At 51.4% G+C, this 27541-nt stretch overlaps 6 protein-coding genes and 1 non-coding gene across 7 annotated transcripts; 2 read left to right on the plus strand and 5 right to left on the minus strand.

Annotated features, from left to right (window-relative positions):
• Positions 1–221: 221 nt before the first annotated feature.
• Positions 222–1815, minus strand: NCU05498 (hypothetical protein). Its single transcript, XM_955367.3, has 3 exons — positions 1122–1815; positions 840–1023; positions 222–751 (listed from the first exon to the last, which is right to left on the minus strand). Exons 1-3 carry the CDS (start codon positions 1310–1312, stop codon positions 584–586), a joined length of 543 nt encoding a protein of 180 aa, XP_960460.1. The 5' UTR covers positions 1313–1815; the 3' UTR covers positions 222–583.
• A 915-nt stretch (positions 1816–2730) lies between these two features.
• NCU14176 lies at positions 2731–6324 on the plus strand. The gene is made up of 4 exons (XR_897978.1): positions 2731–2820; positions 3015–3651; positions 3755–5752; positions 5858–6324. It is a non-coding gene; the product is annotated as a ncrg125 (non-coding RNA).
• Positions 6325–9110: 2786 nt separating this feature from the next.
• On the minus strand, positions 9111–11046 carry NCU12104 (hypothetical protein). Its single transcript, XM_011396747.1, has 3 exons — positions 10725–11046; positions 10292–10309; positions 9111–10002 (listed from the first exon to the last, which is right to left on the minus strand). The coding sequence occupies exon 3, from the start codon at positions 9797–9799 to the stop codon at positions 9434–9436; it is 366 nt and encodes a 121-aa protein (XP_011395049.1). The 5' UTR covers positions 9800–10002; positions 10292–10309; positions 10725–11046; the 3' UTR covers positions 9111–9433.
• Positions 11047–12272: 1226 nt separating this feature from the next.
• ccg-16 (clock-controlled gene-16) lies at positions 12273–13101 on the plus strand. Its single transcript, XM_955364.3, has 3 exons — positions 12273–12475; positions 12547–12732; positions 12806–13101. Exons 1-3 carry the CDS (start codon positions 12334–12336, stop codon positions 12811–12813), a joined length of 336 nt encoding a protein of 111 aa, XP_960457.2. The 5' UTR covers positions 12273–12333; the 3' UTR covers positions 12814–13101.
• A 2266-nt stretch (positions 13102–15367) lies between these two features.
• Positions 15368–16418, minus strand: NCU05494 (hypothetical protein; the record flags this gene model as incomplete). The annotated part of the gene is made up of 2 exons (XM_955363.1): positions 15368–15572; positions 15745–16418. The coding sequence occupies 2 exons, from the start codon at positions 16416–16418 to the stop codon at positions 15368–15370; spliced, it is 879 nt and encodes a 292-aa protein (XP_960456.1).
• A 759-nt stretch (positions 16419–17177) lies between these two features.
• NCU05493 (hypothetical protein) lies at positions 17178–19882 on the minus strand. Its single transcript, XM_955362.3, has 2 exons — positions 19577–19882; positions 17178–19390 (listed from the first exon to the last, which is right to left on the minus strand). Exons 1-2 carry the CDS (start codon positions 19621–19623, stop codon positions 17467–17469), a joined length of 1971 nt encoding a protein of 656 aa, XP_960455.1. The 5' UTR covers positions 19624–19882; the 3' UTR covers positions 17178–17466.
• A 4843-nt stretch (positions 19883–24725) lies between these two features.
• NCU05492 (drug resistance protein) lies at positions 24726–27256 on the minus strand. Its single transcript, XM_955361.2, has 2 exons — positions 26153–27256; positions 24726–26088 (listed from the first exon to the last, which is right to left on the minus strand). Exons 1-2 carry the CDS (start codon positions 26676–26678, stop codon positions 24938–24940), a joined length of 1677 nt encoding a protein of 558 aa, XP_960454.1. The 5' UTR covers positions 26679–27256; the 3' UTR covers positions 24726–24937.
• Positions 27257–27541: the final 285 nt, after the last annotated feature.

The following is a 27541-nucleotide window of genomic DNA, read 5'->3' on the forward strand; positions in this document are numbered from 1 at the left end:
ACACCCTTTTTTCGAACATCGTCTCTGTTCTTCTACCACCCGATCCCTCGGTACAAAACCACTGTTGTGGAACGGATGACCCATCCATGAGTCGCCATATTTCATCCACTTTGATCACCCCGCAAAAAAGATCTGAATGTTGGTCAGGGGGCACGTCTCAACCATGAGATTCGGGTACTGTTGGCGCGAGATCTGGGGGATATTGTACGTTAACGTCATAGGTGGAAGACTTGAAAGTGATGGACAGTAATGCAAGGCACAATGGCATTCAGGTTACTGATCACGATGACACAAAGGCAGTTGATTTAACATGGCTGAAAGTAATGTGCATTGTCAAAAGCATGTCCGACACTACTTGTTGCCCTGTGTCCGCTGCTCTTGTTGACCCAGCCAGCTGTTTCCTTACACCAGAAGGGCACCGAAAGAAATAGACGCTGACGACATGGAGGATCAACCCCAGTCTGCCATTAGGGATAATTATATGATACATATTACGATCCTGTCATTGTCATCATCACCGATGAACCCAAAGACAGGGATAGCCAGTGCAGACCATGTTGGTCTGGACCAGACTGTGAAGGGCTTAGGCAGCCTCTTCCTCGGCGGCGGCAGCCTTCTTCTTCTTCTTGGAGGAGCCGCCCGCGGGTTTGGGGCCAGCGTTCGTCGACAAGTGTACCAAGAGCGATGTCCATGACTCCTCCTTGTCCCACTCAAAGCCCTTGAGGTATGGTTCGGGTAGCTCATCATCCGGCTATGAAGCACATCAAGAGTCAGTCAAAGGAATCTCCCTTGCTAACACACGGATCAACAGGTGGTGGTGGTGGTCAAGAAAGTCTTACCCTCTTCTTGAACGACTTGTGGATGGCATCCATGGCGTCCCTGATGGTTACCCCCTTGAGATTCCGTGCTGTTACGTGCAGCCCCGTCTTGAAGTAGAGGTCAATCTTCTTGACTGGCGGTGTTGTGAGCATCACCTTAAGGTAGTCCTTGTCGTCTATCGACGTAGGCGAGGTGTTGACCTTCCTGTCATTGGACAAACAAGTGTGAGCCATGTATCTCGAGTGTATCGAGGTGTCAGGTCACGGCATAGCCCCTGGGACCGAGTGCTTGGCAGGACTTACCACCCCAACATCTGCGTCTCCTTGGCAATCTGGAGGTCAGTGCCCTGAGCCTCCAGGTCGTTGATGTTCATGACCCCATTGGCACTCGAGCTTGCTCGTCGGTGCTTGTGGATGTGGCTCTCCTTTGGAGGTGATGTGGCTTCGAGACCTTGGACGGCGGAGTCGACCTTGGTGAGTGGTTCGCCCGACATGGTGGTGGATGGTTTGATTGGATCTGGCTACAGATGACTAGTGGTATTCAGGCAGTGCGACAGCTGTATAACGATATAACAGCTGAATGGTGATGAGGATGGATGGATGATTAACAGTGTAGGATTGGATCTCGCAAAGATGGATACAGATTGGAGAGTGATGTCTGTTGGACAAGGAGAAGAGAAGAGGAGAATGAAAAGTATTTGAATCGAGACGGGAGCTACAAGGTAGATAAAGGGGGGCGGGAACACGACGGAGCACGACAACGGGAGGGGAAGTTCCAATGATGCGGGAGATGATCCAAGGACTGTCCTTCCCTCTCCAGGCAGTTGCGGAAGGCGAGCTGGTTTCAGTGGTTACAAAAGGGCAGAGGACAGGCAAGCAAGCTGCGAGTACATTTCAGGGTAGCCGTCACGGGTGGGATATGAGTGGTGGTTACACTTGTGGAGGTCGTATAAGTGATAGGACTGGATGTACCGATCGGTCCGTAGGTCGGTCTGCGTCATGAGAGAGAGGGGGTTTTGCACGCTCAAGCAAGAGGAGCTGGGCGAGTCGAGATTGGCTCGCTGGTGTCTCCGCTGCATTTCGTTCCTGCCTCGCCCAGCGGGGTAGGTAGAAGATCACCTGGTCGCGGGTGGTGCAGGTGGTGGTGCAGAGCAAGAGCGAGTACGAAGTCTGGAGACGGCCGCTTTTGGACGATCGTGTGATGAATACATTATCATGACATGATGGCATAGGGTGACCTGCTAGGACCCGGAGGTACCGGGGTCCTTCCACTTCCTGAATGACCACTTACACCTCCAACGGCTCTTCTCCAAAACCCCCCAATGGAACCTCCAATCAAAGGGCGGGTTAGGGTATCGCCAAGCAATCCGGGGAAGTCGTGTGGCGGCTCGACACTTGGACGAAAACGAACAAGGTCGGCCCACCTCGCTCACTGCCGTGGTACCACTACCCAAACCACCCCGGTGCTATTCCGGGCGGATTAGCGTCTAACCTTATGATGTCGAGTGCCGGGGCCGATGAGGTCAATGAGTGAATGAGATGACAGACGACCTGATCTCGAGCACATAAAGGATGGCCGACACCCGTGATGATCAAGGGAGTTCATTGAGCAAATTGAAACTACCTACCGACCTCACCGTCATTCAAACTCGACGACAAAACCTAGGATCGTAGCTACGTGCGACCCTCATTGCTTCATCACCCCATCCGATCCATAACAGGCGTGTTTTGTCTTCGTCTATCGTCCCGAGCGGGGCTCCTTCCAGGGGCGGGGGGGTTGTGATCTCTCCACCTGACAGGTCAGCCAGGGGCGTCGTGGCCCCATTTCCTCCTCATGGCACCCCGGGCCATCCGCTTCGATTGAAACCGTTCGTTCGATATCGATGGATGCGACTTTTTCATTTTGAGTCCAGAGCAGGAGCACTCAGCAGCCGTCAAGGTGCTCTTCAATTCGTTCAAAATGGTGGAAATTGTGAGGGATGAACAGTTGGAGAAACTGAAGGTACACCCATTGTTCACCTCAAGAAGTCATGACTGAACTGCAACTGATAAATTCGGACTTACAACTTGAATGCCGTCCCGTCCGGCACTCCAACTTTCCCAATCATCCCGCCGTCTCTCATCTCGAAATCATCAATGGAGATGATTCCGGAAAAAAGCTCCTGCCTAGTAATAGCCTTGGTGACAAAGTGACAGGTTTGGGCCCATGTCCTATTGAAGTTGGCAGTTGTCATTGGGCGGACCGACGTCAACTCGATGCAGTTAGGGCCGCAGCAGCAAGTGTCTTTCCTGCCGCTGCTGTGATGTTAGTGCATCACTCCCCCGCCTTCATCGCTACTTTCGCTGAGGTAGGTAGTCAAGACCTGCCCTGCCCGGCCGTCCTTTGAGCTTCCACACCGGCATGCAGCGAGTGAGGAGACAGACGGGACGCCTGCCGCCCGGTTCCGTGCATGACGCTGCCGTGTCACAACTTCCCCACTTTCGTCCTCCCGTGAACTTCCCGTCGTCGACATCTCACCAATCGAGCGAACCTCCTCCCGGGGATGTCCTGACCGAAAGCGACCTAGAGCTGGAAATCACTTGGGAGTTCCATTTTGGTATGTATTAGTCATGTCTTTGAAGCTTACCTAACTACTAGACAACGCCGCGAGTCCCGGAGTTCTAAACAGCGATGACCACCGCAACCGCAACGGCAACGAAGATGGCGTCAATGACAATCTACTATGCCTTCAGAAAGCCTCATCAAATGCTGTCTCGACAATCCGCACAAACTAGGCCGACCTTCCAATGAGACCGGCGGTCACGTCGAGGGCACGCAGCCTGACGCAATTGGGTACGCAGCAGGACTCGCGAACACTACACAAAGTCTCACCAGTTACACAAGCTAAGCTTACCCTCTTTTGTGATCAGACGCTTCTAACACTAAAGTTTCATAGTTCCTCCTTCCTTTGTCCTGCTTATCTCGGTGCTATACCGCGGAGGTCTCGAACCTAGCGATCAAAACAACAACAAACCTCATGGTTGGATCGGCCATCTACATCACTGAGCAAGCCGGATCGCCAGTTCCTGTTCTGGAATTTCTCCTCCATTCTTGTGGCTCGTCTCAACACGAAAGAATGCGGATATCTTCGGGGGTTGCAACGTGCCATCATTGAAGCCTTGCACATTCCCAGGGACATTACACTACCCAGCGCATTGAACGCTCCTGCGTTACCACAGTTCACGTACCTAATGGGCTTCCAGGACGCAAGGTACCCCTTCACAGCATTTCATGCAGATGTCTTTCAACGCGAATCATAGGTGTGATAGAGATTCAACCCTCGCCAGAGAAGCAAAACCGACACACTCTTACCTTTCCGCGACCAAAACATTCCTCCAAAAGAGTGCTCCAACGACGACCACCTCTAATGAACTGCGTTACACCACAAAAAGACTCCGCGATGAGCCAGAAATCATCAGGGTTATGATCTTCAAGCCTCGAAGTGTCGATACTAGGCTTTGGCTCACACCAACTTTGGCACAAAGTGGTCTCAATACAACTTTGTGCCAATCTCAAATCACAAACACTGTGGAGGAGTGATCTAAATCTTCCTTCGGGAGTTAGTGACAACTGAGGGCACACATCGATGCCCTTTCTTCGGCCATCAGGGTCTTCGGGATCGGCAGTGTCCCGGGCCGTCCCATTGTCACATTCCGATTGGCAATAATTCTCGAGGCTGCCATTCAAGCCTTCCGAGAACCCAGCTATGGAGCTTTACGGCACTGGCACATGATCGACGTAACATCTGGAGGATGGCCCTTTACAGAAGTAGATGCCAGCGGCGTCTCGCATTTCGAGCTCGGCAATTTATCCTGAAAAAAAAACAACGGAAAGAAACAGAATGCCGATTTGGCGTGGGTTGTCCAAACGGTCATTTCTTGACACATTTCTTATCCAGCCTGCAGGAGGAATGTTATCCAGAAGCTCCGGCGGTAACCTGAGGATGAAAAGTCCATAGCAGGATGGCTGACCATGGAAGATTATAAGTGCGATACATCCATGTGAAGAATGTCGGCTAGTCACTGCCATCCATGGTCCACGGTTTGGCGTCTCATTTCCCGCAACTTGCCTCACTCTCAGCTCGATTTTGGCAGCCATACGTTCCTTTGCCCTCGCCCTAGTGGCGTCCATCGCTGGTGCCCTAGCCGCCACCATGCACATTAACGATTCAACCTTTCAGGACCACATGGCACTGACTGTGCTGGAGGGTTTGTCCGGGATGGACGGTCAACAGATACCAGCGGTGAGCGGTCAACATAACGTTGTCGATATAGTCATGTCCAAGCTTCCCACCATCAAAATGGACACCGCCCCCACCGATGCTGTATCCGGCACTAAGACATCAACCTTAGGGTGGCCATCCTGCAAGGACACTCTGGCTTGCAACTTCGACTTCCTTTAGAATGTCTCTTTGTCTGACTGGCTCATCTACCTTGTCACCATCCAGGTCAAACTCCTCGGCGGCCAAAACAAAAGCCAGACCCAGTTCAAGGCTATTGAAGGACCCATGCAATACTTTATCGACAAAAGTCTTGCCAATCCAAATACGGCTTGGCTGGTGTGCTTGAGGGAATCAAGCGTGGTACGGCCATTGCCCTGGGGAAAGTCAAACGACACGTTTGGAAACCCTAGCTCTCCCATGTGGGCAGCTTTCCTCAGGCAAGTAAGGACTGATGACTTCAGAAACAGGGCTGCTCACAACGCTGCTTGGTCTCAGGCCTTTCAGCTAGGCCTTAACTATGGTGTTCAGACAGGTGACCGGCTTACCAGGAACACGGTTTTTTTTTTCATTGGTCACGTTGAGATACTAGAGCGCGCGGCTGTCTTCAATATTATCGTTGTTTGGAACATTCTCGCTTAGAATGAGGGCGCCTATACGCCATTACTTCAGCCTGTATGTTCTCCCTTTCCCATCTCATTGCTTGCCATGTTACACCCTATTATTCATCATCGCTGTCACTAGTATCTTTGAAACTGACCAGGCCAATGCCTCTAAAAGCGCTCCCGTCATCTCCCAGCCTCTGCTTCCCTACGGCTTCACAGCCGACACGTTCATCAACTGGATCTTCAATGTCTCCGATCCCAAGCCCTTGTATTGTCTGGTGGATGCCGCCTTCAACGACCGTTCTATTGAAGCCCTCGGAATCGAGCCCACTACATTCCTGTCTGACATCAACAACTTGATCACAATCATTCCAGCTTTTCTAAGGTGTTATACGGTTGGAGCGAATATCTAAGTCTTGGGTACCGGCCTTTGTGTCTAACTGGATGGGCCAGAATGATTGGCAATGAGAAGCAACGGATGCTAGGCTTGGCTTAAATACAATGCAGGGAGCACTGAATGTGAGGTTTGCCTTTTGGTATGACTCACGGAGGAGAGAATTTAGCTCATTGAGAGTTGTGGTATTATATCGCCATGTGCTAGTTCTGTCGCCCACCTTTAAATGCAAACACCATGACACCCCTTCCCTTTCCCATCAATTTCAACCAACGTCTGCCATACATTTTTGTATTTCAATGCTTACCAATTCTCCATGCATGCAGTCCATTATAACTCATCAATCATGAAATATCTCCATCGGACAACATACACTGCCCTCAACAGCCGGACGACGATTCTTTTGGTCTGGAGCACCAGTTTATGTCGTCAAGTCGAAGTTGGCCCGCTCGTCCTGTCTGCTTCCATTCCATCATTCCTTCCCAGTGCTCTACCACGAACCCAACCTCTGTTTCTTCTTTGGATATACGGTCCTGATAACGGCATGCAACACGACGCTGACAACCATCAGGATCTCTACCGCTACTAGTCCGATCCAGATGAGATTCAGCCGCTGGTTCTCGTCCCCGGCTAGGGCGGCTTGGATGTTGGCTGGAACGGCCGGGAGTTTCATGTAGGCGGTGTAGCCGGGTGTAGGGATCTGGACTCTCATTGTGTGTGGATCCCAGATGTCGTTTGGTGGAGAGGTTGTTCGGTGGATTTTTGAAGAATCGGTGAGTTTTGGGAGTGAGGATTGGGGATGCGGCTGGGTTGGTAGGTGGATAGGAGGTAGGTGTCTACTTCTAGGTGAGAGGATGTGGGTGGGTGAGAGTGTCGCTGTTGAAGGACTTGCTGATGGCGGCTGGCTGCTAGTGGCTGAGGTTTGTTGATTTTAGGCGGAGGTGTTGGAAGAGGCAGGTAGTGTATTGGGCGGGCTGTGAGGTTTGAGAGGTTGGACTCGAGTAGTGAAGACGGAATCAGTTAATGTATGAATGCAGTCGTTGCTTGAGGTTCGTATCTGGTTCATCGGTTAGCTCGAGTCCATCATCCAGAGCGACGTCATCGCAGCCGCCAACGCGACTATCTCAATCTGGAAAGCACTCACGTGTGGGCAGGAACCTCTCGTTACTTCACACCTTGAAAACGACAGTAGTAGCGGTAGGTATCAACACTCAAATAACGGATGAGGTTTGCAGGATTTAGAAAGTACGATTCAGACCTCGATGGTAGAATGAAAAGAAATGGGAAGAAGAAAAAAAGAAGGATTCTTTCACGTCCCTCCGGTACTCCAAGCTTTTTCACCGTTTCAAGGTTCTTTTTGTTCAATGCTGACCGACAACCGACATACACCACGGTGCACCGACAATGCTAATACACGTTCCCTTCGTTTTGCTAGGTCAGATACCTAACTTAGCGCAGCGTATATGCAAACCACATGGCATGACACCACCTCCAGAAGGTACGTTGTTTGGTTTCAATCGATGTGCCAATGCCGAAAAGCCAGTGCAAAATCAGTGGAAAGTCAGTGCAACTGCAAAGCCAACTGGCGCTAGCACGCTAGTGCCAAAAGGGGAATGTATTGGGCAGCAAGACTTGAGGTTCAAAGGAATTTGGTTGGCTTGGGGGACCAAAGGCAGGAAAGAAAGAAAGAAAGAAAGAAAGAAAGAAAGAAATGGGGCACGAGACTGAGCGGTGGATGGCTTTGACGAGTCGAAGTGTGGTGACTGGTGAGGCGACCAACACAGGAGGCGCTGGAATCTCGCTCTTTATGTGAGCGGGATGGTCAGGCTTTTATCTTTGAAGAAGAAGAGAGACTGGACTTGACGGGAGGCATTGGTATTGGTCAATGCCGTGCTCACGATGGTGGACGGTGTATGGGCAATCGGGAACAGGGCAAAAATTGACACGCTGGCAAAAATCTCCGATAATGATTTGCGGTGTAAGCCTCCGAGTGAAGTGCAAGGTTTCCACCCAGCTACGGCTTACTCGGTGGCGTTCTTGAATATCAGAGACAAACGTGGATTGACATGGTGGAAAACCCAATAAAGCACGCCAAGAATGTTGACGGGCAAGCTGACGGGAGATTAACACCAGTATGTGGAAATAGTATCTTCACACATATCGATTTCAATATTTCGATTAATAAGAAATAGGTACCTTGAACTCGGCATGGAACATCGAAACTTCTCGCACTAAAGAAATGTATCGTGTTTCACATCCGACTTAGTTCTTACTAGTGATCTCCTCAAGTCCGGTCAAGACTTGAGTCCAACACCCCTGTGCCAATTCCACAACACCGATAAAGCCCATAACCCGACCAAGGACAGTTACTAGTGCACACTCGTAAGCACGCATTCTTCCGGTCCTGTCGATCGCCGTTGTGTAAACCGCAAGTCCCGTCTTGGCATGGCGCCTGTTGACCTTTGCCACGTGCTTTGAGGGAGTCTTTCAAGATCTTTGTCCCGGGATCCCTTGATCTTCGAGTCGAAGCACGATTTATAATGTTCGTGAAAATACCCTGGCCATGAAGGGAGTTGCAAATGCGTAAGGTATGAGAAGTTCAGAGTTGTGGACGGGCTTGACGGGGTATGTTATCGGTCGATATTTAGTTGAAGCCGTGAAGCTGAAAATGAAGATGGCGATGAATTGAGGATGTGGTCAGTAACAGAAACTGGTCCACCTCCGATATCTAGTTACCAGGTGAGTAAGGCGGAAGTGTTTGGCACGAAATGACCAAGGCAAAGATCCACGTGCTGGCAGGCAGTCAACGATAAATGTATGGCATCGTTTGGCATAATCTGTATTGTATCGAGAAACACCAAATGGGCCTTTTCTTTGCACACCGGCTGAGGAGCTGTAGAGTTGGACCATCGAGTTGAGAATATCTACAGGTCATAAGTAAAAGCAAGCAAACTTGCAAAGACGAAAGGAAGAAAAAGATAACTGTCGAGGGGCACGTTGAATATCAAATAACAAACTCACCTCGACCTCACTTCATTAAGTAAATGTAGAGGTAATGCTGCACTTTGCTCATACCAAAATACCGTAATTTTGTCCTCCTCTTCTTCAACCCCTCCACCGTTTTAGGCTCGGACTCTGTTCTGTAAAGCAACCCCTCCCACTTCAAATACAACCAACTGAACTCAACTCCCAGCCAAAACCCCACGACTCTTCGACTAGCTCATATCTGGTAGAAGTACGCCTCCCACTCGCCTTCAAACATATACTCCCTCTCTCCCTAGCTCTCAAGGATTTTCACTAACGTATTCCGTCTCTGACGAAAAGCATTCCAGCACCGCGCAACGCAATATCAAAGCATCAGTCAAGACCTCGAGAAAAAACAAAAAACTCGTCAAAGCCATCAACATGATTGCGTGCCTGGAAACGTTGTACGAGCTCGTGTACGCCGTGTTGTTTATCGGCATAGTCATCTTTGACGCGCTTCATAACCCAGAGAGACTGCCAGGTGAGAGCGAGGTGAGCGCGGTTGAAAGAGGTAGAGGTGGTGTCTATCGCGGAGGAGGAGAACATGAAGGTGATGTGGAGGTGAGGAAGAGGGGAGGAGCTGGACCTCGCTGAGAAGCCTGCGGAGGATGTGGTCGCTGGGAATTTTGGGGAGCATGGGGAGATGGAGAGATGGGGAGGATGGTTTGCGAGAAGTGAAGACCTGGAGAGCATGGGCATCGTCCAGAAGAGGGATCCGACTGGAAGGCGAAGGGGGGCAATGCGGTGTCTCTTTGCGTGCTGAGAAGTTCATCGCAATGGTTTCGTTCAATCAGTGATCCATTGGTCCTGGGAAGCAAGCGTATGATTTGGAACGAAGCAGGCTATCAGAGGGGGAACCGTTCACCTGGCATAGCTGATGGTCAAGATCGGTAAGCGAGATCCTGAGTGATTCCTCAAGCCAGGGTCAGCATAAGTTTTCGATGACACGAAGGCGTAGGGAGGGGATCCAGATTCCCATCTCTACTTTACCTCAGCTCGAACGCCGAAGTTGCTGACTATTTTATGCAGCTGCAGAACCTTTTCCCAAACGACACAATCTCGCAATCTTCAGACCGGACTTTAGGCATCCTTGGAGATCAATGGGCGGCGCTGTACGGGAGGACGACGTGCGGGCTTCCACTGGTGTTGATGATCTCGTCAATGCAAGATCGCTTGAGATGGAGCCCTTACTCGTGTGGCTGTCTCTAGCTAGGTATTGGGAGTCAACGTCGGTGCTGGTAGGTATCTGCCATGCATTTGAAGGCCTTCCGAGTAATTCACGATACCCAGGACTGAGTTCCTTATCCATCCGGCCAAAACTTTTCGAAGGCGGATCTGCAGTGGTTTCGTCCGAGTCCCTCGTAAATTTCTCATCCATGATCATTCCATGGATGACTTGTAGTTTGTTCAATGTCATGGTCATCTGATGAACTTTCAGGATCTTGATTCCAACATGCTTCGTGAGTTGCCTTCAGAACGCAATGGGCTGAGAAGTGACTCTGATCTGGTCTGCTCTCTTGGATCTTCTCCATACGATGGGTTGGCTTGTTATCTTGGCCAGCAGGTACCTATATATGTTTTTCCATGAAAAAGCGCCATATCAACAGCTGAAACCAATACTTGCCTTCCACATGTATACAAGTGATTACTCTCACTTGAGATCCCAACCGACCGACTTGTTTCGACATACACGGCGTTTCAAGTCCTCATCAAACCACTGCCCGTATTTGTAGAGTAGACGCAATGCGAGGAATCGTCAGGTTATTCGACGCCAAAGAGGGGGAGGAGGAGGAGGAGGGAGAGTGCTAGGTCAGGTTTTTCGATGGAAGAGTCCAGAGTCCACGTAACCGATGACATGGAGTGATATGGAGGAGGTAACCAATCGGTCTCTGAACTTGCATGATGTCCGAGTACGAACCAATCTCTGTATGGGTACTGAACGTCTTTGGGTTCTGTGCCATCCATAGAAGCATAACTCGCTTCCAGAGAGGATTGTGGTCATTTATGATACAAGACACGCAGTGAAGGAGTTGAGACATTTCGGCATGATGCGACGCCAAAGCGGGGACTCGTTTGCGTCGACACTCTTGGGCGGATGTGGAGCCATTCATTTACGCCCTAGTACATAGTGGCCGAGCCAATGCCAAGCTGCCAAGCAACGGTGGATGCCGTAATCATGCCAAGTACTGCAACAGCGAGGGTTCAACGTCAACGACTCCACGGGGAAACCTCAGCTGAGGACGGTGATATGCGGACGACTCGTCAATGCCTCCCCTGCGGACCCCCCTGCGGACCCCCATGCCGTGCCTTCTGTTGTGGTTCCTTCTTTCTTGGCGGGCAGTGGTCAACAACTGAAGTCGATGCGTAGGGAGGCGGTGCTACGAAGATGGAAACAACAAAGCCACGCAGCTGCCTCCATCTTTCCATGATTCCATCTTGCTATGTACTCCACGGGGCACTGGCGAGCTGGGTCCGGCGGCGGCCTCCTCCCCACTTCTTCCACTTCTTCCACTTCTTCCACTTCATTCTTTCACCCCTCAATTACCATCACCAGTGTTTCGCAGGCCGCTTCTAGAGGTTTGTAATCTGGAACGGGAGTAACGAGATGGAGGCCAGAGATGACGCCAAGTAGTGTAGGCATCTCCTGGTTTGCCAACACACGATGCCGAATGCTTGACAGGGTATCGCGTAAAGGACTTGTAAAGCTCACACACACCCGCTCACCATTGGCCCGTAGTCTTCACCAAGATCCGCCAGACCAAGTACCTCGAATTCCAACAGTCCAGATCTATCTCCGTCCAAAGGGGGGCTGTTTGCTCCGTTTTGCTTCGTATCGGCTTGTGGAGAACAGAATGCGAGGGTTTGAAGTATCAAATCTGACCTTTGCCAAACCTTGTCACCAGGAAAGTGGTGTTGTACATAGTGTAAAGTGGGATGGAACCAAACAGGGCGAGTGTGGAGACAGGTCGTGGACCGCATCATGGCGTCTTCTTCTGTCATACCCCACGAGGAGAGAACCCTGATGGGTGATACCTTCCCTTGCTGCGTCCAAGCGGTTGTTGAGGCGGTCAATTGGCCGAGCCACGTTGATGGGAGGCCGCTCCCCGTCTTTCTCGTGTATAAGAAGGCGGTTTCCCCTTCTCCCAACTTGCACTTGGTTGTCCTTCTAAACCTCATCCACAAACTTTATACCACCACATACCCAACACCACCCCCAAACCAACACTATCAACATGTCTTTCCACGTTACCGCTGAGGATGCCCGCATCGAGGTGCGCGACAACCGCACCATCCTCTTCGCTCGCCTCCGCCGCGAGGACGGCGAGTGGAACGACGCTAGCTACGAGCTTGACCAGATCATCGGAAACAACGATGGTAAGCAGTCCAAGCTATCCTTTATCCTCAGCATCTTTCAGACAGTATCTAACATGGTTCCTCTTCTTCAGGTCACTTCCAGTGGGGTGGTCAGAACTTCACCGAGACCGCCGAGGATATCCGCTTCCACCCCAAGGAGGGTGCCGCCGAGCAGCCCATTCTCCGTGCCAGGCTCCGTGACTGCAACGGCGAGTTCCACGACCGCGATGTTAACCTCACCGAGATCGTTGAGAACGTCAACGGCGAGTTCCAGGCCAGTAAGTCTACTTGCCGTCCAGCCAGCACTGATGTCCAAACGCTCAAGTAACTGACAAATTGCTCCCCCACCAGAGTTTTAAATGACCCGGACGCACACGCGAAGAAATCCGTTGCCGGCGGCGCATAGGGACCGTCGGGATGTCATGGGGAATGAATAGTGGTAAAGCATAATCTTTAAATGGTACTGAGGGTACAAGGTAGACATTGGACATGATAGCAATGAAAGCCTTGTACAAAAAGCAAACAAACATCCGCCGCCTCGCACATGCGTAGACGTGAATCTTGCACTGGCTGGACTCGGTAACCAGTTTGGTAACCAACGTAACCCGTAGCTTGCACTTGACACCGCGAGTCTGGAGCAGCTCAGCGCGTCAGGCCTCAGGGTGCTCGACGAGGGGAAGTGGATCGTAAATGGAGACCGACATTGTAAGGAGTGGACATGTGGAAGGGGTCGTGGTGGAGAGATATCGAGCTTGTGTCCCTGTCAGCTTCGTCCGACGTCTCGAGATTCGAGACGACGTTCATCTCATAGCATGTCGATGGAGATCCCCGACTATCCCCTTTTCTGTTGTGCGGCCATGATAGCTCGTGCTGACCAAGTTCTCCTACTGACAGTTTCCTGGACTGTGGAGGCTCGTGGCCTGTGAACCTGGCTTGATGTTTACGGCGTGCTTGTTAAAACCGAAGCATGTCTGATTATCAGACAGGGGCGAACAAGAGGGGAGCTCTGCTCGAGAGCTTCTGGGTGTTCTACCATGTTCGTCTCATGTCGTTGGCAGCTCATGGAAGCTCAACAGCTTGTTGGCCAGTCACAAGGCGCCATGGAAAAGGGGGTGAAGATTGACGAGGGGCTTAAAAGAGGGGCTGAAGAGGGGTGCAGTCTTTACCCCTGCAGTTGCAACACCCCCCGTTATGCTGTAATCCTACCCACTTATTGCACAGCCAGTCGAAGGCCAGATTTACAGGCCCATATGTACTGGGACTGAGAACTGCTAGTTGCAACAATACCTCTAATGGCCGAAGTTTTGTAATATTAATAGCAACATACGGAAGAGTCGAGTTTTGGTGGAAGTGAACACTTGTACCCCTATATCGGTGTTCATCGATCTATTATTCCGATCCGTCAACGGCCCTCCATTGGCCCGAACGCCTAGGTACATACTTCGGGTTCGTAGGTTGGATCCCACTTGTGCATAACACCCTACTATTGCAAGATAAATCACTGCCGGCATCGAGTTGCATCAACAGGGGAAAAGACTATACATACACAGAAGGGGTTGTGATGGACAGGAGCGAGGGGTCGCTGGTCGAGGGGTTGATCGTCCACTGGACCCTGGAAATCCACGGTGACGGTGTGATCACCACCATGCTCGACGGTGTGTCGGTGATTACACTACACGTGTCTCTACCGGCGCTGTGACGTTGGCGGGCTGGCGAAACCTGACCCTTGCCTACTGCGCTAGCACTGCCGCTGCCGACCGTCTCACGTCCGTCACGTGGACGGTGCTTTGAACAATCGATAAGGGGCGCGATAAGCGACAAGATACGTTCAACTTGCCCGACCGACCTGACGGCAACAATGTCGCAGGTCGTTTAATCCGCTGCTGAAAATATAAGGCAACAAGCAGAGGAGACATTCAAAGATGTGTGAGAAGCTCTTGTTCGTCAAGTATGAAGAAATGACTCGCTGCTCCAGAAGCCCGGAAGCCCTGGGTCTATGGAATGCACATCTCGTCGTCCCCAACCGGGGCCCCAGTCACCTCAGCTATCGGCTTGACCTCTTTCCATAGGTAGCAATGCCCTCCTTCCCCAGCAGTATTCGGCTCCTCCTGTTGCAGCCATCTTTGTACATACAGGGTGTGCCTTCTTCGTTTCGTGTGGGGAAGAACCAGGTCTGAGGTACAAATCAGGCATGCTTGATGCAGCTTGCTCCAGGTCGTTCACTCCATTCAATTTCACTCGCACGTCGTACTAACAATACGCTCGTCATGGAAACAATGGACATTGGAAAGGCATAGTATATTCCCTCCTTTCGATTGCTGATCCTTCAAATCCAAGTTCATATACCAGGTGCGCTCGCAATCAGTCGGTGTGATTTTCTTCACCCAATCGTGGGCCCAATGGGATGTGTCGTTCGAGTGACCCTCGTGGGTGCAGCAATGCGCTCATTATCTTGTAGGATGCCGGCAGTCATGGTCCCCTCCGATCATCATCGAGTCCATGTCACCACTTCGCGTCTCACCGAACAGCTTCACCGACTAACGAGTTAGACTAGAACCGCAATCTGGATGGCTGGATGATTTGCTGATAAGAAATTTGCCAGTCTCGCTGTCTTGGCTTTCGCACTCAGGCAAGTTCTCCTTTGCAAACCTTTGCTTGCTGTAAATTTCGACATGTTGGATGATGGAGTGCTTAGAAGGAAAACCGTGGGAAGATATTATACAGAACTAATTACTCTGGAAAAGAAACTAAACAAAAAGAACAGAAAAGGAAACACAAGTTACCAAGCCCATCGGGGGGTATATTCAACCTTAAACTCCCACTCCTCTCCAATCCAATATATTCACCAACAACATGATCCTTCCTTTTTCATACCTCACATAGTCTTCCTCGAATCGATTGAGTTCTTTCACTCTACTTTCTCTCCCTGACAACCATCTGCCACTTGGGCTTCACTTCATCTTCCTCCTCCGCTTTCCGCGGCCCAATCAACTGTTCCCTCTTATCCATCAAGTTCTCTTGCATCGTCTTCTCACCCCTTCCCGTATGCTCAATAGTAACATAAAGGTAGCCATTTCCCCACGCATACTCTCCTCCACCACTTCTGCCTTTCCACGTGCTATTCACCATTCGCCAGCGTCAGTAAAATGTATCTGATCCCGACATCTCTCCTTTATTTTCGTAATCCTCTTTCAACAGGGGAAAACAACGAGGGGGAAACCAAGGACTACTAGAGGCGAAGGAGAAAAAAAACCAAAAAAATAAAAAGAAAGAAAAAGAAAAGAACTCACCAATAATCCATAATTAACCCTCCCGCCCGCGCAATATCCGTTCCCAACACCGCATACCTAAGTCCAGTGACACTCCTCACATTAATACTCGCCGTATTGATGGGTCGCCCGACATCCCTCCCCTCATCCTTGTGAATACTAATCAGTTCCGGACGGTGCGCCATCATGGTGACGACGAAAAACGCATCCTCGACTTTGGGTCGCTGGTTTTTGTGCCAATAGCAAGTTGGTCCGGTTGGTTCCGAGGCTCGTTTTCCTACAATTGTGGTTCTGTTATCTCCACCGCCGCCGCCGCCGCCGGGGCCATATGTGAAATACCAAGGGGGAAGTTCATCGTCATCGTCGTTGTCGTTTCCAGCCACCAGTCTACGGGCTTCGCGTTTCGCGTGTTCACTAGCTTTGTAAGAAGCCAGCGCTTGTTCAGGCGACATGCCTTTGCCTTGTTGGACATCATCCACCCATTTGGCAAAGGAGAAGCCAGTGATTTGGTTTCCGTTGTTGTTTCCATGTCCCCCTTTGGAGCCATCACTGGGAGGGGGGTTGCTCCAGGTATAAGTTGGGCCACCACCGTAGCCACCTGGACTGGGGAGGGCGGTTGCTGAGAGAACAAGGAGGCTTAGGCAGAGGAGGACATGGAGGAGGAGGAGGAGGAGGGTGGGAGTATTGGAAATCATCGTTCTCCAGATTGGGAAAGGCCTGGTGTGCTTGTTGTGGTTTTCTTGCGTGATCAGTTTATGATCTTGGTGATTGATGCTGATGATGACGACGATAATCGCGTTGCTAAAAGTTAAGAAATGAGAAGAAGAAACGTGAAAGAGCGTATATGCCGCAAGGTTACAGTCTGATTTCTTCCAACTGGAAAGTTGTTGCAGGTGTTACGAAGGAAAACGAGTGAATGTGGGAAGATCGATGAGTTTGAGTTCTTGGAGCTGTAGAGATTCAAGGCTGATAGAGTACCTAGGTATACTCGATATCCACGATTCTCGTTGCCAAATATAGAGTGCATGTGTTCACCCCTATTCAGCGTCTATTCAGGCATTGTCAACAAAGGGTTTATTTGTGAAAGTTGTGCTTGGCGGGTAACACAATACTGCAACCTCGTTATAGATTTGAAATAATCATGTGCACGTACATTCTTCAAACAATGATTGCTTTTAGACTTGGGACGGCAGCACTCCTAACTAGTGACCGTTCGAGTCATAAGAACACTCGCCCCCTAGCGGGATGCCATAATCCAAGCAGGTGCAATGTATGAAAGGATTCCGAAAACCGTGTTTGTAGATGACCCTGGCGCCGTGAAGGACTGTCAATTGGTAGTATATGAGTAGAATAACTTGATCCGGTCCGTCAGTAAGGAAGCTCGAGGATGGAATGATTCTCTCCGCACTCAGAAAAGGCATATTTCACTGACACATTAACCCAGAGAATGTTTAGCAGAACAAGGATTATGATGAGTGCGCCTTTAGCAAGACAGAAATGAAACTACTTGTTTTTTCCCCAGTCGTCTCACATCCGTTCTCTCTCAAAACAGTTCATACTTACTATGGTATCCTCAATTATCATGACATTATATACTCAAAAGACCTTTTAGCGTCGGCCAGTGCTTTGCAATCATCCACCCCTTTATCATCCACATCGTAGCAACACCGTATCTCGTAGGCCCATCAACTCTTCAACTAACTACTAACCAAGAGCGTAATTTTCACCAAACCCAAGCCCCGTTCACCTTATGGGCCTAACATTCAGCTTTTGGCCATTGGCCCCCGCTGTCGCCTCCCTAACCTCGTATACACCACAACCCCCGTCTGAATCTCCCAAGAACAGGAACCCGCCATCTATGGAGAATGACAACTCGGTGACCTTGCTCAACGCCTCCAATTGCTCATAACCCTGTTTTGGTGCGCTTTCCATAATCCCAGCTTCTGGGTCCGGCCAGCGCCACAACTCTGTCCCGGTCATGGCATCTAGGATCACCAGGCACCCGCGGCCACCAAAGTCAATCCCCGTCGCATCGCAATACGCTACATATCGACAGTCAGGACTGACACACGATATTGCGTTGGGGATGCGGAAGGTCTTGGTAGAAGATGCCGAAAAGTCCCACACCAAAACATGGCGATAGGGAACAGGGACAGGTGCCAGATTGTATCCATGCCCACCGCGGGAGGCAGGGATGGGTACGGCGCGGTATGAGGCTGGGATCCAGATGGAGACGGCAACCGAACCGTAAGTTGCTAGACCAGACGGCAAGGCAGTTTCAAGCTCTGTATGCGCCCAGGGGGTCACACACTTGTATGGGGTATGAGACGTGGGTTGTGAGCCATCCGTAGGGTCCCCGACGTCCCAGGCTACGAGAAGCGTTTCGTGCTCGGGAGGAGGATGGCCGGGACGGGGTGGCCGCGGTCCAGAGGCGGCGACAAGCAGGGGACCGGTTGCAGAGAAGGCAAGCTCGGGGTACTGGGGAATAACCGGGAGGTTGGCTTTGCGAAGATCGATGGTGCGGCTCTTGGTGAAGGGTTTCTTGCTTTGGGAGACGGAATAAAGATCAATTGTGTCGGCGTCGCCTGCATAGGTAACTAGAGGGCTGAAGCCAGCTTCGTAAACACTAGTCCTAACAGCGGCCCATCGGTCTGCTTTCTCGATAGTTTGGAGCTTCTTCTTTTTGGCCCAGTCCCATACTTCAAGGGTATCACCAAAGCCAGTGGCAATGGCAATCATTGTGGCTGGCTCGGAAAGAATGGCGTGGCTGCGGACAAAGTATTCGCGCGAGCGAGCTTGGGCGGCTGTATAGCATGAGAATTTGATGGTGCTCTGCAAAATCCCACTTCCAACAGACCACACCTTGATAATGTTATTTCCATGTTTGCTGGCAAGCGTGGCGGAGGTGGTCGAAACGTCAAAGTAAAAAACAGTTGGATCCTTAGTAACCTTATCGTTCGAGATCATGTGTTTCCAGGGCACCAGATCGATGGCGGCGGAGCCCGCTCGTGGCCTTGGCTTGGGCTTTGGTCGTTCCTCACTCGGTGTGGAAAACTGATGTAGAGGAGGCGAAGGGAACAGAGGACTTGAGAGTGGCGCAATAGCATCATTCGACATAGGGTCGGGACCCGATGATGTGGCCTTTGACGATCTGGAAGCCTGGGAGAGGCGAGAGGCCGAGTAAGAGGAAGCGGCATCAGAACCATCAATTGAACCCTGAGAAGAGACGCGGTGTGAGTTCTTGCCGAGGGGAAGTGGTGGAAGAGGTTTGGTAATTGGGGGAGAGGACGGGGGATAGAGGCTGTAGCTAGCAGCGGACTGCGACGGTCTCCTTGTGTCGGAAGCTCTCGAGTCTTTCCGGATCGACGAAGTCACGCTGTTTGACGATGTTCGCACCGAGTGAGCGGATCTTGGAACGTAGACGGGGTCGTTGTAGTCGGACAGCGGAGTCCAATGCTGGCCAAATTCCACCTCCTTGGAGTCGGCAAGGTAGGATGACTGCGACGGCGACGGAGAGAAGCCACCACTCGATGCCACCTTGCGCCGCTGGTCCTGGGGCTCGTTCCAGAATTCATCCCGTTCATGCCGCTCATGCAGCGCCGGCGAGTCGCGATATCGAGGAGGGGATTTTGGGAAGCCTCCTGTTCCTATGCTATGCAGATGTTCCCTGTGCGAGACAATGTATGTTAGCCCATGTGCAGTTCATGACGTTTGTGACAAACATTCCCATTTTCCAATCCCAAGTTCCCTGTCCGAGACAGTCGGCATGACCCGCCGCTTAGGTTCCCGGCACGTGTCGATCCAAATCAAACAAGGCCATGGTCTGTGATGTGTCAAAAAGTGCTTAACTTACGCCAACTCTTCGATATCCGCAGCGGTGGTGTGGGTGAGGGGATCCATTGCGGGTATGCACGTTGTGCTTCTTGGGAAGGGCGCTGTTCAAAGGCTTCCAGTTGGGTGATTGAGGACGACGATCCAATGCCGTTCAAAGTGAGGAACTTGGTGCGTTCCAGTGGGTATAAGAAAGACGGATATATAGGACACGGATCGGTCGCGTGGACTGGCAAGACAAAGCGGTTATAGGAGACTCGTGTGCCTAGTGTGACTGCGATGTCCTGGACAAGGACAGCAGCAGACGGATGAGCCGTGGAAGAGGGGGGTGGGTAGGTAGAGGTAGGTAGAGGTAGGTAGGTAGGTAGGTGTAAGAGACAAGAAGACTCGGTCCGGGGAAGCTGGGGACGGGGGAGGGGGGCGCAAAGACAAAGGGCCACGGGCATGGAAGGTATGGCGGGCGGGTGGTAGTAGGCGTGGTAGGGTAGGCTAGTGGTAAGGTACTTGGAGGTAGGTACTGTACTGCGTAGAGAGGTATCTCTGGTAAAGTCCGAAGACGCGGGAGTGATGTGCACCTGGGGTTTTATGATGGAGCCGAGTAGAGGGATGATGTTGTAGGGATGCGTTGGTGATCACTGCGCCCGCCCTGCACTTTTGCGCCTCCAGTCTATGGCCTGGCTGCCCTCCCGTCTGCAAATGGAATGTCCTTCCTTCTGCTTTGCGTCGGTGCGTGTAAGAGGAGTGCTAGGCCGAGGTACCAGCATGGAACCTAACCCAGAGGTACCTAGTTCGGGTATTCGGTCCAAATCGGTCCAGGTCATTTGCTGGTCAATATGAAGGAACCTCAAGGCTCATGTGGAAAGTGCAAATGGAGACATTGAAAGTGGAAGTCGAGAAGTGTGAAAGTCCAGAGCGCACCAACAGCGTCGTATCGATGGCACTAGACGGCACCACTGCATCCACCCCAAATGCTGGGGGATATGGGGCCCCGGGGGGAAGGCGGGACGAGGTCAAAGCGGAGTGGATGACCCACTCCTCCGCCTGCTGCTGCCATGGACCCCCAGAACCCCCTACCGGCAACGGGGACCAGGTGCATCCACAGTCTAAGAGTTCTCATACTTCAGTTGCTTCTTTCCACTTCCTGGCGACGATCCGAGTCTCAATTCGGTGCCTACCTGGGCTCTATCTAGAGGTACCTTTTTTGATCTACCGAGTTCCACCTTGAATCGAATGATGTTCACTCGTTTGGCAGGCGGGTACTAAGGGAGCCTCACTTTGCTTAGTACCTAGGGGTAAGTAGTGTATTGTACACTACCTTAGACGAGCTCGACAAGGCCCAGGGTTGGCGGCTGAAAAGAGAAGTAAACGGATAAGCCAATCATGTTCTCATTTTGCTGTGTGATCTCGAGACGGCGCCATTGAGCCTGCTTATGTTATTGTTTCCCCAATCCAGTTGCAGCAGCGTTGCAACTGTGATTCTTTTGACAGCCGAGAACCTCGCCCCCTCCATTCATCCATCCCATCCACCAGGTCATTCCCTGTCTCCCGTCTGATGTTTTGTTCTCCGCATGTTCTTCGTCGGCTTCAGTTCCGCTTTCTACCATCTGCCCAGTCGGAATCACACTCAGTTCGTACTAGAACACTCGACGCACTTGCGCATGCCTGCGTTAGCGCTGGCAAGTAGGGCATCAATCCCCGTTAGTGACCGTCAAAAGGGCAAGGACTAAAAAGGCTCCATCCAACCTAACTCTATCCACTTTCCCCAGTCCCGACGTTGTGGTTGCTAGACTAGACTGTCCTGTGGTTGCGAGCAAACCTCAAGATTTACCTCCCTGTAAGGTACCGGGCACGGACCAGTACAAGCATGGAAACCTTGGTGACTCCCGTCTGGTGTACTTGGTGTATGGCCCGCCTCTCGAGTGCCAGAGATCGCCAGCGACGTGACCCACGGGTTGGACTTGCCCATCTCACCAGACATACTGTAGGTATAGTAATGTCATTGCCAACCTCTTCTCTTCTTTTGTTTCCCCACCCGTCGGGTGTTACCGCTTCGTTTGTGACCTTGCGTAGGGCCTTTCTACCTCACTTTCCCGCAGTATTTCCATACACTACACTACATTATTACTCTCTTTTTGTATCATTCGTTTCTCCCGGTTCAGGTCTTAGTTGCGTCTTCAGGGGCCATCTTCAAGCCAAAAAGTCTGATCAAGTTCAGAGAGCCAAGATCTCGGTACACTTCGGTTAGTGATCACACAATTCGAACAGTGCGGATACAGCTCACCATGGTTAGTGCGGTTAGAACTGAAATATCAGCCATCGCAAGCCATGGCTGACGCCTCACTGGGGAGAATGCCTAGGGTTAAGCTGGGATTGGATCCCTTCCCACATCCACATCATTTCTGACCCATGATTGATTTTCACGTCATGTCTCTGGTCGGCCCAGCGCGCCTCCATCACAGACAGACAGACAGACATGCAGCAAAGTGGCAGCTCCCGTCCACTGCCACGATGGATGACTGCCTTCCACTTTGCCATTATTCCTTCTCGCTTTCGTCCGTCTGAATCCCATCTCGACACCTGTGGCCGCGGCTGCGCTGCACCATGCAGTACCCTTCCGGGAGATCGACAGGCGACCAGCAAGCCTGTAAATGCACCCACTGATTATCACCGCAATCTAAGGTTCCATTCAGACTTGGTCTCTCTGATCTCAAGCACACCCCAGGACATGACGCTTGGACCCTCCCATCACATTGACAGTTCTTTTCGCCTTTCCGAATTCTTCCCCCCCTTGCTGTTGTTTTTCTGGACGAGCCTCCTGAAGCAAGGTCGCGCGTATACATCCCCACTCGGACAGTGGGACGGACGCTGGCGTCTGCATGTCTTGACGTCGAATCCCTGGTCTAGTGCCAGGCCCTCCATGCGATGCCAGTCAACGTGCGTTATCAACCTCTCCTGCCGCTGCTCGCTACCTATGGGTTTGGCAGCCGAAGCAGCCCAATATCGTTGTATTCAAGGGATTGCTATCAAAGGAGGCACACGCATGCGATTCTCGTTCTACACCAGGTTTTTTTTTTTTTTTTTTTTTTTAACTCGCCACTCATGTCGGTTGCTTCACTTTACCTAAGCTCTCTTTGTCTTCGCGTTGGACTGCAGGACGGTAGCACATCAACACACCCTCTTGCCTCCTATTCATATTTTCTTCTATTCAGTCACTACTCAGCCCTCGCCGATTTCATGCTGATCACATATCCAGATGGGGACATGCCTAGATCAGCACCGCCCGAGGCCAGCGCTGAACACGCACAGCATAAAGACAGACCGAATCCATCGACTTCGCCTTTGGTGTTACGGCAAACCATTGGGCATGGCTAGGTACAAGCATCACAAAGAAAGAGGGATAAGGTCCCCTTGCCCGAGTGTTAGAAAGATGGTAAATACCTCGCTCGCTTGCTAAAACTGCCAAGATAGCCTTGGCCCGGTTGTGCCATCCTTCATTGGATGTCATCACTTCCAATCGTACTGGACGCTACCATAGGCGAGTACACTAGGAAACGATGGCGATGGCATTGCCACGAATTTTTCATTTGACATACACACCCCTTCTGTTGACGCTAGCAACAAATGCGTCATTTAAAAACGGTCCAGTGGTTCCAGAAGAAAGCCACACTGGATCTATCCGTCGATACCCACATCCATTATAAGATATTATCATGTCTCCCACGTGTGCGGATCTTGGCATGATTTTTCCGTCATCAGAAAGCACCGCCTCTTTGTCCTGGACTGGATGTGAAAGAGGAACAAGAAACAGAAGAGCCCTGGAAAAAAGTGGAAAGACCCAGCCCGGGGAGCCACGAGGGAAGACAATGAGAAAAGTCAGCCGAGAACGTGAAAACGTGCGTGCTAGTGTCCGAGCCGCATTCAACACATCTGGTCTGTCCCGATGCCGTGGCCGCGCTCCCACCTCGTGCCCGAAGCTACCTAGTGGTCACCCCGGCAATTCCGAGGCCGTCTTGGCTCAAAGATGGATTTCGGCTACGGCTACCCACTCTTTTTATATCTACCTGCCATGAGATAGGCATGAACTGATGATTCGCATAGCGAGGAGAGATGAGCGAGGTATGTAACGTGTGGCTTATGCTCGGTTCCTTCATGAGACACCTAGTAGACTCATCCATACTTGACAAACTGACAGCTGCATCAACATTTTCAGTTCTCGTTATCGCCCGTTACCCAGCCGTCCGGCAAAAAGTAGGTAACAGACATATCGACGCCAAGCCCCAAACTACTTCCATCTGCTGTCCTCATCGGTCCCGCCGCCATCAAATCTCTCACTTGGCGGCAGAGTGGATGTACGGAAGAACCCGTCAGAATAAGGCTTGAGGTAAAAGTCATCAAAGAACTAACATGTCTCCAGTCTTTGGCCAAGCATTGGCAGCCCAGAGACCGAGTCGACCAAACCCTCCATGTCGGGGCCGAAAAACTAACAAAGGGGTTCGGGCCGTGCACTTATTTACCATTCTAGTCTGTTAAACGGCATCCTTTGTTGCTCTTATCCGATCACTCAACAGAGCACATATCTTGATATGCGGCGGATGGGTAATTCGAAAGAATTGATTGTGCAGCTTACCTCATGCTTACCTATCTATCTACTACATTCGAAGATTGGTGACATCAGAGCGGCTATGTCCATCGTGTGGGTTGAATGGACTGAGAGGTAGAGAAAAGTCTAGTGTAGTAACAACAAAGAACGGATTTTAGTCGAAGTTGTGCCTCTACCATCATTCATTCAACCTTCGGGATGGACAATATGGCCTTTATCCGCTGCTAACGAGTTCATCGATCGATGATCATTTGCTTGAGCTTCGATCTACATACCTCCAGGCAACGATCAAGCATCGAAACAATGATCTACTTTCGTAAGTTTGCTGTTTCTGTGACACATGGATGCCTCGCTATATGTAACATTGGAGCTTCTCTTGTCAAGCTAGTCTCTGTGAAGGTAAGACTGGCACGATGTAGTGGACAATGACGACCCCATTATTAGTTTGGCTGTTGAAGACCCGTATCCCAAACTGCTTGTTACATATTGAAACAATTGGAGTCCTCTGAGATGAATCTGTCAGATTGGTTTCCTGTAAAGTAGTCAAGGGCGTTTGAAACAAGAGACTCAGGTTCAGATCATATAGCAGCGTAGAGGTATTATATCATGTCTATCATCGTCTCTTCTTGGCCTCCCCGTACGTAATGGGGGCATGTGGGTATCAATCCGCATCGTACTCACTAACTAAACATTAATCTTTGTGTTCATCCCGTCAATATCCTGACTCCGTAGGTCACATCATGCCATCATGCCATCATGACCAGTTCTTGCACCTCCCCATATTCACCGCTTAGCCTCCTCTACCTCCGACATCACCGCCCTGCCGACCCTCCTCTTCTTCGTAATGTCCACCATCAGATACACCACACTCAACACCAGTCCAAAAGCCGTCAATCCCACTGCCACCCAGCAAGCCGCCTTATAGCCCTTCAGCAACTCCTCCTTGCTCGTGCCTCCCTTGTTCACATACACCTCGGCAGTTGTCGCAAACCCAAGCCCAATCGAAATACTGTAATTCACCACCGTATTGATCAAACTTGCCGCAATTCCTTGATGCCTCCTCCCCACCGCGTTACTCAAAATCACCGTCGACGCCGGGAAAATCATGTCCATGCCCCACGGCGTGATGAGGTACGTCAAGAAGCTCTGAGTCCAGTAAGTTTGCTCCATCGGGCGGGTAACAAGCAGCATGTTTCCCGTGAAAAACGCGGACATGGCGCACACGACGGTCCATGCGGGACCAATCTTGCCTAGCACGATACCGGTGACGACGGCGGCGACGGCGCCGGACACGGAGACGGGTGAGAAGTAAGCGGTTGCCATCAGACCCGTCTCGCCGCGGATCTCGAGGAACCACTGCCAGTTATAGAAGAGCCAGGTACCAAAGGAGCCCCAGCCGCAAGCGAGACAGCCAAGGACAAAGGCAATGTCGCCCGACTTGAGCGCCTCGAGGGGGAGTAACGGGTAGGATGACCAGCGGAGTTCGATCCAGAAGAAAAGCGGGACAAGGAGGATGCCGATGATGAGCAGGATGTAAGTGTACGGCTCGGACCAACCGACGATTGGCGCCTGGTTCCATGCTATGTTGATCAAGATCAGGGCCGAGACACCCACGGTGCCGCCGATAGCGTCGAGTTGTTTGAGCTTGTCGAGGAAGGAGCAGCTGCTTGCGTGGGCGTCGACGCTGTCGGGGATGATGAGCTGCGCGGCGCCGGCGAGGCAGAGCAGTGCAATGGCAAACGACCAGAAGGCCCAGGGCCACCAGGCAAGCTCGAAGACGCCGGCCATGGCGCTGCCCAGAACGCAACCGCCCGGGGCCATGGCGCCAAAGAGGGCAAAGACCATGTGCTTCCGTGGACCATCGGGGTAGCTACCGCCCAGGATGGCGAGGCCGTTGGGAAGGAGAATAGAGGGGCCAACACCTTGGAAAGCGCCTGGGTTATGTGTCAGCGTTTTCATGCGTACAAATGTGAAAAGGGGTAAAGACGGGACACATACGGCACACAATCATCATGATATTCCCCGAGTCCGAAAACACCGACAACCCACAGATCATCGTCCAAACCGCATACCACGTATACCCGATGACCAACATCCTCTTGTGCCCAAACAAGTCACCCAAGCGGCCGCAGATGAGGATAAAGGTACCGATCGTCAAGGCGTAAGCGGCCAAGTACCAAGCGACGTCGGCGGCAGAAGTGACACCGAATTGCCTTCCGATCTCTCTGCCGATGCTGAGCGAGGGACCCATAGAAGCCTGCGTCGTGAGCTGGGCACAGCAAATGATGCCCACAAAAACGATCTCGTGAGGCAGCGAGAGCTTTGGCGCCAGGAAGGAGTGCGCTTGGGATTGGACGCGGGCCAGATCATCGCGTTGGCCTTGCGCTGCCGCATATTCAAGATCGGTTTCGTCCATTTCCCCTTCTGATGACGGGCTCGATGAGTCCATTCCCTTCTCGCGGTACCCTTCGATGCTGGGGTCGGCCGGGTGTCCGCCAGACGAAAGGCGTGGTGTTGCTGACATCGTGATCAGAGCGGGCAGTGATTGTCGGAGGGGTTGTCGACTGGCTTCGTTCCTCCACGCGAACTATGCTCTTGTAAAGCAAAGTTATACCCGATTTCTGTTGCTTTCTCGTTTGTTGGCCTTCGGTTCCTTCCAGGGGTTGAGTCGTATCCCAGTCAAGCTGACAGCACCTTCCCGTCAACACGAAGTTGAGGGGTTCAAGTGGACAGCAAGAGCGTTCGGAAATGCTGGATTATATTGACCTCAACTCGGGAGGAAAAGTCGATATAGCTGCACTTCACCGACAGTGACATTGTGAATCTCTCCGATGAGGGGAGGGAAAGATATAAGTACTTCTAGTCTAGAGTAGTGTAGATGCAAAACAAAACTCGGAGAGACCCTTGGTGGCTCCGAACCTCAAAGAATCAATGGTTCCACATTGGAGTTTTCTCTCCTAGTATACCAGGGGGGGTGAATCACCCAACAGGGAGTTGCACCGATGGGAAGGTGGATCTTGGTCGCCATCGCCAGGAACATTTTTAAAACATCGAGGCCAGAACTGGGTCTGTTCGACCAATCGTCAACTGCTCTGAGTGCCGGGATATTGAAATCCCTTTGTTAGTGGATAACACCATCGCTGTAAAACTCCAGGCGGAGATCTCCAGACGACACCGACACCGGCCCTTATCGCATCAGCTTATCAATCATGACTGATGCTGAATGAGGGAAGATGGAGTCGGTCCGTCGCGAACTTGTCATTCTGTTCATAACCAGCGGATCCAAAATCGGTAAACAGATGGGGCGAACCTTAAGATGGCCGGTGGTTTTTGCAGAGTGGTTGAAGTTTCCAAACAAGGATTTATCGGGTTGTTGTTGCTGTTTAG

Source organism: Neurospora crassa, linkage group VI (genome assembly GCF_000182925.2).
Source record: "Neurospora crassa OR74A linkage group VI, whole genome shotgun sequence".
In the NCBI taxonomy this organism is placed as follows: Eukaryota; Fungi; Ascomycota; class Sordariomycetes; order Sordariales; family Sordariaceae; genus Neurospora; species Neurospora crassa.

Bases quoted from the DNA above. Each gene is read 5' to 3' on its own strand.
- NCU05498 (XM_955367.3), bottom strand. From the start codon at position 1,312: ATGTCGGGCGAACCACTCACCAAGGTCGACTCCGCCGTCCAAGGTCTC. The intron at 1,024-1,121 runs GTAAGTCCTGCC...GTCCAATGACAG, and splicing joins GAGACGCAGATGTTGGGGTG to GAAGGTCAACACCTCGCCTA. The intron at 752-839 runs GTAAGACTTTCT...TGTGCTTCATAG, and splicing joins ACAAGTCGTTCAAGAAGAGG to CCGGATGATGAGCTACCCGA.
- NCU12104 (XM_011396747.1), bottom strand. From the start codon at position 9,799: ATGCCCATGCTCTCCAGGTCTTCACTTCTCGCAAACCATCCTCCCCAT.
- ccg-16 (XM_955364.3), top strand. From the start codon at position 12,334: ATGTCTTTCCACGTTACCGCTGAGGATGCCCGCATCGAGGTGCGCGAC. The intron at 12,476-12,546 runs GTAAGCAGTCCA...CCTCTTCTTCAG, and splicing joins GATCATCGGAAACAACGATG to GTCACTTCCAGTGGGGTGGT.
- NCU05493 (XM_955362.3), bottom strand. From the start codon at position 19,623: ATGGATCCCCTCACCCACACCACCGCTGCGGATATCGAAGAGTTGGC. The intron at 19,391-19,576 runs GTAAGTTAAGCA...TGTCTCGCACAG, and splicing joins GCGGATATCGAAGAGTTGGC to GGAACATCTGCATAGCATAG.
- NCU05492 (XM_955361.2), bottom strand. From the start codon at position 26,678: ATGTCAGCAACACCACGCCTTTCGTCTGGCGGACACCCGGCCGACCCC. The intron at 26,089-26,152 runs GTATGTGTCCCG...CACATAACCCAG, and splicing joins TATCATGATGATTGTGTGCC to GCGCTTTCCAAGGTGTTGGC.